Genomic DNA, 13,865 nt, shown 5'->3' with positions numbered 1-13,865 from the left:
GTTTTTAGAAAAAGGAACTATGGCGAGGTTCTTGCGTTGGTTCTAGTTGCGAACCCAAATACCATGACAAAGCCCAGCTCCTACAAGGCTGCCTCCAATTCCTTAACTATGAACTAGAAGGCCTTTCTCCACGAGGTCGTGGCTCAGTTCTTGGACTGAAATGGGTTCTCCAAGATGCTCAAGAAGTTTCAATCTGAAGGTAAAGTTGAGGTATGCAGATATAAGGTTCTATTTGTTTTCCAGTATAGCGGATGGGTGAATAGATGATGTCATATGAAGAAAAAAGATGCTTTTTAATTTTTTTTTTCTTGTTGGACTAAAATAAGTTGCTATGTTATTTTTTTTATATGTTTTTTTTGGATTTGTATATTTTGAGAAATTGCTATGTTAATTTTCTTTTATATATTTTGTTGGAATTGTATATTCTGTTAAAGATGTTTCCATCTAAGAGTTTGTTTTCCAACTTCAAATCTCTATGGCATAATTGATGCACTTTTAGCTCTTTACTTTTATAGGTAGATATCAAATCTTTGATGGCTGCCATTTCCTCTGTTGTTGATGTTATGCAGGCAATGGGATCCTCTATAGGCTCTTTGCTCTTAAGGTTGAGATTTTCTTGATACAACCATTTATGTCATTTATATTGTATTGCAGGTTTTATGTGTGAGGAAATTTCTTTTTATCCCACTTCTTTTTGTTACTAGACAAGTCTCATTTTTCACTCAAGTGGTTTGTACGATATGTGTGTGGTACTCAGAGTTACATGCCATAATTAAGAACTTTCACATGTTTTTGTAAATTGATTATTTCGATATTTGTAGTTGGATAGTTAAGAGAATGAACCTAACTATGTAAGATTATAACCTGTTTTAGAATATCTAATTGCTCTTTTGTGTTTTGACAAGTTTACAAGAAAGGTTGATGATAAAGGTATTAGGTGCAATATTTGCCTATAATTACCTGCAATATGTTTTTACATTCGACAAAAATGCAATTTAGAGGGTTTTTATATTTTCTGCATTTTCTTTAGATAAGTATTTTCTTATCTTTTGTATTTATGTTTTAATGTCGATCCTACAAAGACAATTGCTCCCCTACTCCTGCTTTATAGGTCTGCAATCTTCCCTTTCATGCAGGGTCTCTTCCTTTCTTCTTCAAGTCTTTTTCTCAAGACTTATTAAAAAAAAATTCTTTCCCTCAAGACAAATTTTGTATTATTATCATGTTTGCGTTGTAATACTTTGCATTATTATCTCAGCTTCTCATTTATATGCCAGTAAGTTTGCCATTCTCCTTTCTTTGATTCCTTTATTATAGCAGAGTCTTTTTTTGCCTTTTATATGTAATAGGATCCTATCAATTACTAAGCTAATTGCAAATAGTGTGACGTCCCCAAATCCCCACGCACGGACACGGGAAAATCGAGACGTCCGGATGGTGACAACCTGGGTCACCATCCTATCGACGAGTGCCAAGTGTGTGCAAAAGCAACAAATGTGCACGAAGGAATACGCAGCGGATAACGAAAGTCATATAACTAAGTACCAGAATTTTTCTTAGCATAATACAAACTGTTTAAAACATACATAAATAAAATATTACAAAAAACACAAATATAGTTTTAAACTAAATACAAAGCATAAACTTCAGCACCCCGGCAGAGCCGCATCCTCGGGATCAGCCTCCTCCTCCTCCTCGAATCCTGCACCAAAATCTACGGAACTAAAAATGGTACTGCAGGTAAGTAAAATCCAAACACTACCAGATAAAAGCATATAGAACTCAAACAATATGCGTGAAGTGATGCCAATGCGCAAACCCATAAAACCATATTTTTCCACACACGCCAAAAATCTCATTTGGCCCAAAAACATATCTTTTCCAAATATCACGCCAAAAGTCACATTTGGCCCATATCCATCTCAAACCATTATCCATTTTATCTGTATGCACCATGACCTCCCCTAGGGGTCATCCGCACACCCTGGCTCCAGTGCCACACTGCAGAATACCACCACACATGTGACACCTAACGAGCGATGCCCAGTTCTACGCCCCGCGCGTTCCTAGCCAAGCATCCTCTAGCCCTCGTCAGCGAAGGGCCACGAAGTCGGTGCGTAGAGTGATGCCCGGTTCCGCGCCCGGCGCGTTCGTAGCCAAGCATCCCCTAGCCCCCGCTCCCGTCATCTCCCAGCAACAACCCAGGGGACATCACTCAGTTTATTCCGCTCCCAAGTGACCAGAGGAGCTCCACCGAGATAATACCCCATCCCGGCTTGGGGTCGTGATACACACGCACCCGTAAGTCCACTTACGCCAATTAAACAGGCATTTCTCAATTAAATAAAAACACACGTGCATGCACCATGTAAATGCTATATCAATGCACAAAAATAATCAACCAACATATATCAATAAAACAAGCAACTCCGTCCTCCATCCATCCAACCCCGAACTCCTCGGATTCAGTCCGGAATCAACCAACCAGCAGATAAATTATTGAAAGAGCAATATATATTTAAATCTGAAAATATGGTTTGGAAAATACTTACAGCGCTATACGGTATTTTTAGAAAGCTTGCGGCGTTGCAAACGGCGGAGAGAAAGCAACGTAACAGTGAAAATTCACTGTGACCGTGGGTTGTAAAATACCCACTTTTGAACGGGGACAAACCAGGGCTTGGGATTGATAGGGAATGGTCTAAGGATGATTATGAAGCTATTGGAAGCGGTGGTTGGCCGTGGGTGGCGGCGAAAACGGCGGAGGGAGGCCGGATTTCCCAAAATGGAAAGCTAGCTCGTGGGAGCTGTTCCGGTGGCTATTAGGGGCCGGAAATGGGTGGGTTAGGACGGCAAGGAACCGGTGATGAAGTGGTGAAGAAGTGGTGGCCGGAGGTGGAGCGACGGCGGCGGATCGGGGCAAAAACCGTGGGGGCTTCAAGGGCGTTTTCCGGCCAAACAGCTGGCCGGATGGGGCTGGGATTTGGTGGGGAGGTGCGCGGAGGGAGAGGCTTCGACCGGTGGAGGCGGTGTGCCGCATGGCGGCCGGACGGCGGTGGGTCGAGGGGCTGAGCTGCAACCGGTGTGGGAGAGGAGAGAGAGAGAGACGGAACGCACGGGAGAGAAAGGAAGAAGAAAAAGAAAAGAAAGAAAAAAGAAAAAGAAAAAGAAAGAAGAAAAAGAAAAGAGAAAAAGGGAAAAATGAAAAAGGGAAAAAGAGATGTAGGAAAGAAATGAGGTCTAATCCTCACTCCAGACAACAAAACAAAACCGCCGAGAAAGAGATTAAAAAACCGTAAAACAAATAAATAAATAAAACACAACATCTAATAAATTAAAAACCAATTTTAAACACAATAAATTAAAATAAATAAACTAATATATTAATTAAAATAAAAACAACCCTTCAGTGAAAATACACACAAAAGCGGGTCATCACAAATAGATTAGGAATCGATGAAAATTTTATATTATCTCATTTGTCTATGTTCTCTACTCCAACTTGTATTAAACTATAGTGTATTTTAAACTAATCTTTTTATTTGTTTATGTATCCAAACATATAATTATTATATTTCATTTATAATTTTTTTTGTTAAAAATTTTTATTATCTATTAATAATGATCTAAGACACCCAATTAATTCACCCTCGTATTAAAAAACAAGTCAAAAAATATATAAAAATGACTATTAACAAACAACTAAAAACTAAATAACTCCAAAAAAATGACAAATAACAAAATAAAAATAAACATAAATATTGTAACAAAATATGTAAGTAAATAGAGATTAAAAAATGAAAGACCAAAAAAGGACAAATACTTTGTATTTGCTAGCCACCAATGGAGGTGGATTGGCAACTTAGTCATGTGTAGGAGTCGCAACTCGTGTTCATGGGTTGTGTTCGTATCATGTCGAGTCATGAGTATTAGTCTATATAGATCCACTCAAACATAACCTGTTTTATTTAACAAATTAAACCTTAAAACCCTAACACGATCCATATAATAATGGGTGACATGACATGACCCATTTAATCCATTTCAACCTATTTCATAAAAATGGGTTGAGATGAACCGTATATTTATTTTTTAACCCAATTAATATAATTTTGATATATAATACAATGATAACTATATAAATCATTCATAAATACAATTGGAATAATAATAAACTTTTTATTATCAATATCCAAACTAATAATATATAAGGAAATCAATAATTTCATAAAATAAAATTACATATTAATAAAAAAAAGTTTAATAGTTTAAGATATTAAGTAGTCAAATACTAATATTAATATTACTTATTCTTACCTACATGAAAAAGATTAGAGACTAAACATTTATAAATTTGAAAATGAAATTTATTGGTGTTATGTGTATTGATTGCGGATTTTGTGGATTCACTCGTTTATTAATTATGTCTTATCAGATCAACTCATTTTGATCTAGACTTATTTATATCAAATCCAATTCTACTTATTTCGTGTTGTGTATATATAAGATTCAAGAGTCATGTCATATATTGTTATCCTAACCACGAGGGCTACTCAAGGTAGCTCGTAAAGATGACTGAATCAAGCTACCTCTACGATCAAATACCACTTAACCCACCTTTATTGGTGATAGTCATTGAGGGCCATTTGTTTTTCATTTATTTGTTCATTTCTATTTCTTTTATTTTCTAACTCTCAATGTATTTTGTTTACTTCATTGTTTTTATGTAGTTTCATATTTTATATTTTTGTTTTATAATGCTTTTGGTATTTTGTTTTTAATTTTTTTGTAATTTATATTTGTTTAAAATATTTTATAATTATTTTCTTATTTTTCATAAGGATAGCTAATATAGAACTGAAAAGCCATGTGTAAGCTTTTAGTTGATACATGACTAGAGTCACACTGCAATTATGCTATTAGAGAAATAAATGGAAGAATTTATATGGTGCCCTGGTCCCTAATTGTAGTTTAGCGAGGAATCGCGATACTTGAGATACATGTTGAATGAGCTACATTTCTCACATAAAGTCGGAACTTGTGTGTTCTATGCCAAGCACACGTGTGTATAACAATCGCATGTATTTGTCGAAAACCAATAATATTGGTACTAGAGGTTTGTGCATTACTCTCCCATCAATAATAATAATATCTATAAGTTACTTTTAATTTATCAATAAGGCAATTATAGGACCAATATCGATTCATCACCCAACTCAAATAATATTATACATTAGGTTGTTCATTGCCCAAATACAATAAATATCCAAAATTTACAAAAGATTATAAACGTAATGGGGATAGGCCCCCATTGCTTCTCCTGGGAATGCATTGGCCCCTTCCTCCTCAATGTAACACTCTTGAGCTACATCTGTATGAAAATCTATGATTTCGAGAGGCCAAACTGTAGTGGGAGACTATCACAGTGAAATTTTAATCAAACCTCAATAGGTTAAAACCAATAAAAACACTAACAATGTAAAACCATGGCGATAAATATGAATGCATAAGCTTTACGTCAATAAAAGTTAAAACTATATGTATAATAAGTAGACAAATGAAAAAATCCTCAAAAGTAAAACATCATAGTCATGAACCATCATAAACCTTACCGACCACCTAGTGCCAAAATACATAGTAAGCATCTCATAATATATCATATCAATTTCATATCAATTTTTGGATTCCATGTCAAAATCAACACGTCAAATCTCTCCACCATATCAACACAGGGGGATCTCTCAACTTAAGTCAACATGTGGTATCTCTCTACCAAATCAACCTATGGAATCACTCAACCAAATCAACATGTAGAATGTATCCACCACATCACACGAAGAATCTCTCAATCCGAGTCAACACTTGGAATTGCTCCACCATTAATGTGACACCCCCAATCTCTGCCTTGTGTTATAATGGGGACTTGGAGTATTAGGACGTGTAACGCATGGTCACATATCCCCATTCATAATTATCACATGCAATGCATCCTATAATTAATCTAGAGGAATGTAATAATCGTAGCAGAAAAGGTAACTTATAAAATTTTCATACCAAAATAAATTAAAACCATAACTTCATTAAAATAACTCATTCATGCATCATTTAATTGTCTGTAATGTGAGGTGTGTACATAACACACATAAACAAATGGAGAATACATCTTATTTAGGTTGTGGTTAAAGGGGATTTTAAAACAAAACATATTCAGAGCATCACCTGGATACGCTGAATGGCTTGTAGGACCACCTCTAGAAACATCATAATTAACTCCAATTGGTCTAGGTCTAACTCATCCTCAGCCAAGGGTTTGCATTCTTCACTATTTCTGGGTCCTGTTACAACTCCTACCATCCTGAAGGGAATGGTAGTTGAAACCAATAGAGTGAAATTCCTTAAAATCTCAATAAGTTAACATCTAACGTACACAAAGATAATATAAACATAACAGATAATAAACATGTGATGGATGCATGAAATGCAGAAAAATCATTTGTTTCCATCTAGATTCCTCAACATCTTTAAAAATAGACGCATTTTCTTACAGAAGATAGTTCAAACCTTTCCGCTTTTCTTTGATTCGTTCTTTTTTTTTTCTTTTCTTTTTTCTTTTTTAATCTTTCTTAATATATGGTATTATCATGGCTCCTTTTTCTTTTCTTTTTTTTTTTCTTTTTTTTTTCACCATGAGTACCTGTTATTTATCATAACTCAACTTTTATGTGAGATAACATCATTAGAACTATGCAGATAAATTTCAATGCATTGATCATAACTTTTCATAACATGGGCACCCAACAGCATTAGGTGCCACAATTTGAAATGCCTTAGAATCATTAAAGAGGAACCAATCAAATTCGCTGACTATACTTTGTCAACCCCACTCAATTTTTAATCATTTCGGAGTGGACAAAGAAATTCCACTAGGATAATCCTTCATCTTAGCATTGAGTCATGATAAAAATATATTTCATGTCATGCTCTATCTTATGACATGTGTAGTTCTTTGTATAAGTATTAAACTTTATGTAGAATGTCATTTTCATGCATCATGCTAAAAAGTACTTGTCTATGCAAAAATTTATAATAACCAACACATGTAATGTAATGACCAAATACTCATAAGGTAATATGAGTCATTTCATGATCAAATAGCATTTGTAACATGAATGTGACATTTACACAAAGTTATATAAAAATTATTCAATAGTAAGTTAGAAGCCAACTTACAAACTTCTTGAATTATGAAGGCGGTGGTTGAAACAAGAGATATGTTACAAGTTAGAATATTAATAGTCATTAAAAACTATACACTTAACCCATTAGTACTTTTCTTGGTCAACTTCACTGGTCCAAGTGATTCGAATAACTTCTTTGTTTTCAACTTCTATACAACTCTCACGGATCTTGAATTAAGTGTTTATCATGACATTTCTTGTCTAAGTTGTGGCATATACTCATGCTAAATATCAAAGAAATCGACACCAATTGATCATGCTATCATCCTAATGATGTTTTTCGTCAAACTAAAATAAAGAATATTTGGATTTAAAAACACTCTCAACTCATCTCATCTCATCTAATAATTATAATTTTTCCAAATTTTTGTCATTTGTTTGGGCACAAGAGGATTGATTGTAGGAGATTTAAGGCTTGGATAGATAAGAAAGGTACACATTCACTACTAGTGTGTTTTGAGTCTAATCTAGTCGATGTACCTTCTGATACTTGGTGACTAGATACTGGTGCAACCATTCACACTACAAATTCTTTGCAGGAGCTAAGGAATCGCAGAAGACCAAATGACACAGAGTTAGTAGTAAATATGGGCAATGGGGTGAAGGTTGAAGTTGAACACATTGGTACAATCAGACTTATTTTGGCTTCTAAGCATGTTTTGAACTTGTTTGATGCTACTTTTATACCTTCCATCAGAAGAAATCTAGTCTCTGTGTCTGTTTTGGACAAATATGGATATGTTTTTCATTTTGGAAATGGAAAGGCTACAATCTTTTATGACTGTATTATAGTTGGTACTACTACCTTGTATGATGGTTTATATAAAATGACTTACTTCCTACTTTAAATCCTGCTTCTTCTAGTGTTTCTGTTGTGAATACTGTAGTTGGCTCTAAACGTACTAGATCCAATAAGAATTCTTCCATGTTGTGGCACAAAAGGTTGGGTCATATTTCTAGAGAAAGAATGGAAAGGTTGATTAAAGATGGCATTCTAGTTAATTTGGATTTTTCTGATTTTGAAACTTGTGTTGCTTGTATCAAAGGGAAACTTCAAGCGAAAACCAGAAAGCAAAAGATTAGTAGAAGTCAGGAGATTCTAGATTTAATTCATACTAATATTTGTGGTCCCATTTCACCTGCCGCTTTGGGAAATTATAGATACTTCATTACCTTTATTGATGATTATTCTCGTTATGGTTGTATTGAGCTCATTCGAGAAAAATCAGACTCATTGGAAGCTTTTTAAGGTTTTCAAGGCTGCTGTGGAACTCCAGAAAAATAAGAAAATCAAAGCAGTAAGATCAGATAGAGGAGGTGAGTTTTATGGGAGATATGATGAAACTGGTAGAAATCTTGGACCTTTTGCTAGATTTCTCGAGGCATGTGGTATCAAGGCTCAGTACACAATGCCTGAAACTTCTGAACAGAATGGTATTGCAGAAAGAAGAAATCGTACTCTCATGGATATGGTGCGGTGTATGCTTAGTCATTCCACTTTGCCTGAATTTTTGTGGGGTGAGGCTCTGAAAACTGCTACATATATTTTGAATCAAGTGCCAAGTAAATAAGTTCCTAAAACTCCATATGAGTTATGGTCAGGTAAGAGACCTAGTTTGCATCATTTCTGTGTTTGGGGCTGTAAACCGGAAATAAGGCATTATAATCCTCAGCAGAAGAAACTTGATCCTAAGACCATTACTGGTTATTTTGTTGGTTATTGTGTGGGATCAAGAGGCTCTAAATTCTATTGCCCTTCTAATGTTACTAGAATTATTGAATCTGATTGAGCCATCTTCTTTGAAGATGTTAGTGACAGTGGGAGTTCAACGACACGTGAAATTGTATTTAGGGAGGAGCGTGTTGTTGTACCTATTCAGGTTACTTCCCTAGCAGTTGCTGCACCACCATTGACAGAGGGAACCAGTACTATTATCCAAGACCAGGTTGTTGACGCTACAGCTGATGTTGATATGAGAACAGATGATATTGTTTTGAGGAGATCACAAAAAAGTCGTAGACCAGCAATTTCTGATGATTATATTGTCTATTTGCAGGAGCATGAGTTTAATACTAGTATGTCTCTTGATCCAATCTCTTTTAATGAGGTCATTGATAGTCCTCAATCTTCATATTGGATAGATGCTATGCATGATGAGATGGCATCGGTGTGTCGAAACGGTGTATGGGACTTAGTTGAACTACCATGTGACTATAGGCCAATTGGTTGCAAATGGGTTTTTAAGACCAAGTATAATTCTGAAGGTCAAGTAGAAAGGTATAAAGCTAGGCTTGTTGCTAAGGGCTTTAACCAAAGAGAATGTATGGATTATAAAGACACTTTCTCACCTGTTTCTACCAAAGATTCTTTTCGGATTATTATGGCATTGGTAGCTCATTTTGATCTCGAGTTGCATCAAATGGATGTCAAAACAGCTTTTCTTAATGGACATCTATTTGAGGATGTGTACATGAAGCAACCAGATGGTTTTCAAGTGGAAGGAAAGGAACACATGGTATGTAAGCTTAATAAGTCCATTTATGGGCTTAAGCAGGCATCAAGACAATGGTACTTGAAGTTTGACGAGATTGTTACCTCTTGTGATTTTAAGGAGAACCTTGTTGATCAATGCATATATTTAAAGATCAGTGGGAGTAAGTATATCTTTCTTGTTCTTTATGTTGATGATATATTACTCGAGCTTCTGTTTGAGACAAAACGCATGTTATCATCTCATTTTGATATGAAAGATCTTGGTGAGGCCTCTTATGTTTTGGGCATCCAGATATTTCGTGAGAGAACTAAAGGCATTCTTGGATTATCTTAGAAAACCTACATTGATCGAGTTTTAAGTAGGTTTAATATGCATTCTTGTTCTCCTGGGAAAGCACCTATTGTAAAGGGTGATAAGTTTTCTAAGTCTCAATGTCCTCAGAATGATAATGAGAGAACTCAAATGCAAACGATTCCCTATTCATCAGTTGTGGGTAGTTTGATGTATGCTCAAGTGTGTACACGACCTGATATTGCTTATGTTGTTGGTGTACTTGGAAGATACTTGAGTGATCCTGGTTTGGCTCACTGGAAAGCTGCAAAGAAAGTACTTAGGTACTTGCAGGGCACTAAAGACCTAGTGCTTACATATCAGCGATCTGACATTCTTGATATAGTTGGATATTCTGATGCCGATTTTGCAGGTTGTTTAGCTGGTAGGAAATCTACTTCCGGTTATGTTTTTATGATGGCAGGAGGAGCCGTTTCTTGGAAAAGTGTCAAACAGACACTTACAGCTTCCTCTACAATGGAGGCAGAGTACGTAGCTTGTTATGAGGCTACATGTCAGGCTATATGGTTGCGAAACTTTATCTTGGGACTAGGTGTTATGAACACCATTTCGAGGCCGCTGAAGATATTTTGTGACAATTCTGCAGTAGTTGCTTTCTCTCGAAACACTAGAAGCTCTTCTCATTCCAAACATATTGATATTAAGTTTTTGTTTGTTAGAGAGAAAATAGCCGAGTCTTGTATTTGTGTTGAGCATGTTTCCACAGAACACATGTTAACTGACCCACTAACTAAAGGTTTAGCTCCAAAATTGTTTCAGGGGCATGTGACTCATTTGGGATTGTTAGGGTCTCTGTTGTAATTAGTTAGTGGGAGTTATGTGATCATTGACTGTTTGTTTATATTGTTTATGCTCATATTCTATTTTAAATATATCCATGTCAATGTATGCCTGAGTCACGCGCATTTTGGACAGGGCGTACTTTATGTATTGAGACATTTTGATTAGTTTCATGCCTGAGTCACGCGCATTTTGGACAAGGCGAGATTGTTTATGTAATGAGACATTATGTTTGGTCTCATGTCTGAGTCACACGCATTTTGGATAGGACATACTTTATGTATTGAGACATATTGATTAGTCTCGTGTCTGAGTCACGCGCATTGTGGACAAGGCTTATTACCTGTCAGAGATAATCTATTTAGTCTATGCCTGAGTCAGGTGGTTGCGAGTATAAGTTTAGTGTCATATATCCTGTCGATATAGTCACTAGACTAGGTACTACAACTGCATTTTTTGGACAAGGCCTATTGTTTTAAAGACATTAAGATTTATCTCTGGGACTTCTTTTGGAAATGGGTGTTTGCGTTTATGTTGTGATTAATTATAATGTTGTCCAAGGGGGAGATTGTTGTATTTGTTTCTAATGGACTAGCATTATAGTTTAATCATTAAACCCATAATGGGATGGGTTATTTTATAGACACATGGAGGCCCCTACTCTCACCCCAATTAAATAGAACTAACCCATTGAGTTTTATTAGTGTTTTAGCTGGCCTTTTTGGCCCTTTTATTTTATCTCCTTGAAAGTGAGGGGCTAAGACACATTAGACTAACTAAAAAGAGGGTAGAGAGTAGCTTACTCCATAGAGACAAAAACTTCCTCTTCTATTTTACAGGAACTATTGAAGCTGAATGGAAAACTCATCACAAATATATGGAGGTATGTTTTCTTATTAGTTTTCTTCACAGTTTTGACAAGAGATCTTGGTAATCTCGGATTTATTCAAAATCCAACATTCACTTCCAAGAAAAAATAAAACAAAGACTTATAAAAATAAACAATTTTAATGTAAAGCGTGAATTATTCGCAAAGACATATACCACAGAGGTTCAGCATTATTATTTATAAGGATGTCCAATGGGAAATCAACCATAACAGTATGTTTCAAAACCATTAGTTCTGGTTCCGATAATAACTTCTCACCGGTTTATCATATACTCTCCTTTTATCAGAAAATGATATAGACCGAAATAATCAAAAATGTTGGTCGACCTTGACGAACTTGAGCTCTCAGGAATTTGGTCTCTACGTGTTACTTGCATGCAGTCTATGGCCAGCCCAAAAGATTCGAATTTAGTTGGTACCGTTAAGATTCATGAAGGAGAGAGAGAGAGAGAGAGAGAGAGAGAGAGAGAGAGAGGATTTCAGTTCAAGACAGAGAAGGATAGAAAGAGGGGTGTGCTTTGTTGTTCTCGGTAGGAATTTTCCCATACATCATGGCACATCAGGTTAAAATTTAAGCCCTTACGTGGCACATACTAATTGGTTTGGTCTCTATTGTCCTCCACTTATAGGAGTATCAGATCTAAAGTGTTTCTGCCAAAGAATATGCCATACAGTGTATATCTCATCTGCAACCAAGTCAAACTTTATCTTTTGTCTAAGAGAAATGCTAGATCCCCGCTGGGAGCTACCGCTCTCATTTTTTTTTTAATGATTAAGAAATTTTTATTTAATATTATTATGATTTTTTTATTTTTTTAAAATGTTAAAAATTATTAAAAAATGATATGAAAAAAAAAAATTCTAAGTCTAACTGGAGCTCTAACGGAGCCCGCCCATAGCGGTGACTGTAGAAGCGTCCTTTGTCTGAAACCCAGAGGTGTGCCAGCATGGTCTGTGTTAAAAAACACAGTCAAGAGCAAGAAGCTCATGCTGTGTTGCGTGTCGAAGAAATGTTCTACTGCTGTGTTACTTTCTCACATCCGTCCAAAGCAACGAAAGAGTTATTTTCTTTATTTATTCCATGCATGGCTGCCGCATAAAATAGCGTGTTTGACTTTTGAATTTCCTAGTGGAGTGCCGGCGTGCCTTTCAACTTGCCGCGGTCCAAATGAAAGAAAAGCCCGTGTGCTTCCAAAAATTTCCCTCAAATCGGGTTCCTTGTTATTTTGCTCAAAAGCAGAGCTTTTATTTATCCCATGCAAAAACAAGAAATCTTATCAAATTCCACATGAGCTACATGTGCTTGGACTGCACATGTGTATTCCCAAATGCTGCAGCTATCGTTTCCACCAACCAACATTTGCTCCTTTTTGTTTATTCAAATGGGTCCCACATGTTTCTTCCACGAATTCCCAACTCTGTTCAATGCATCACATGTTTATAATATCCTGCAAACGCGCACCTTACCTTATTTAAAAGCAGGAAAAAAAAAAATACGAAACAAATAAAAAATAAAAAAATAGTTTAAAGAGAAAAATAAAGTATAAAAAATGTATTGTATATTTGAAGAAATAATTAAATATTACTTAATTAAATTACAGGTTACAAAATACAATATAAATCATGATATTAATCAATTTAAATCACAATTTTAATTTATACATATTAACCATATTTTTATTTAAAATTAATAATAATATCAATAAAGTAATTAAAATATATTGATATTAAATCTATAAAATATGTAACAATTCAGCACAATCATATATTTATAAGCAACTTAATCAAAACATCATGATTCATCTTTAAATCACTAGTAACCCCAAAGCATACTTGATGATCAACCCAAGATATTAATTTGATTAAATATCTATCATGGCATGTTAGAACCAATCTTTACTTGATCTTTTAAGACTTTTACTATGTTTATAACTTAATATCATAGCATATCATGATCATTTAGCAACCATAATACAAATTCTTATGCTAGCATCAAGAGCTAACCCAAGCATGCATCTCCTATCTTCTTTATATACATTTTTTAGATTAAATCCTTATGTTGACAATAATCCATTTTTAACATACTTGTTCATCAACCCGTGAATATATCAA

The 13,865-nt window shown here is 35.3% G+C and overlaps 1 protein-coding gene across 1 annotated transcript; it reads left to right on the top strand.

Moving 5' to 3' along the window:
- The first annotated feature begins 10,102 nt into the window (after positions 1-10,102).
- LOC122274512 (secreted RxLR effector protein 161-like) lies at positions 10,103-10,885 on the top strand. Its single transcript, XM_043083549.1, has one exon. The coding sequence runs from the start codon at positions 10,103-10,105 to the stop codon at positions 10,883-10,885; it is 783 nt and encodes a 260-aa protein (XP_042939483.1).
- Positions 10,886-13,865: the final 2,980 nt, after the last annotated feature.

Source organism: Carya illinoinensis, chromosome 8, assembly GCF_018687715.1.
Source record: "Carya illinoinensis cultivar Pawnee chromosome 8, C.illinoinensisPawnee_v1, whole genome shotgun sequence".
NCBI classification, from domain to species: Eukaryota; Viridiplantae; Streptophyta; class Magnoliopsida; order Fagales; family Juglandaceae; genus Carya; species Carya illinoinensis.
The sequence above is the reverse complement of the archived record's forward strand: the minus strand, read 5'-3'. Positions and strand labels throughout refer to the sequence as shown.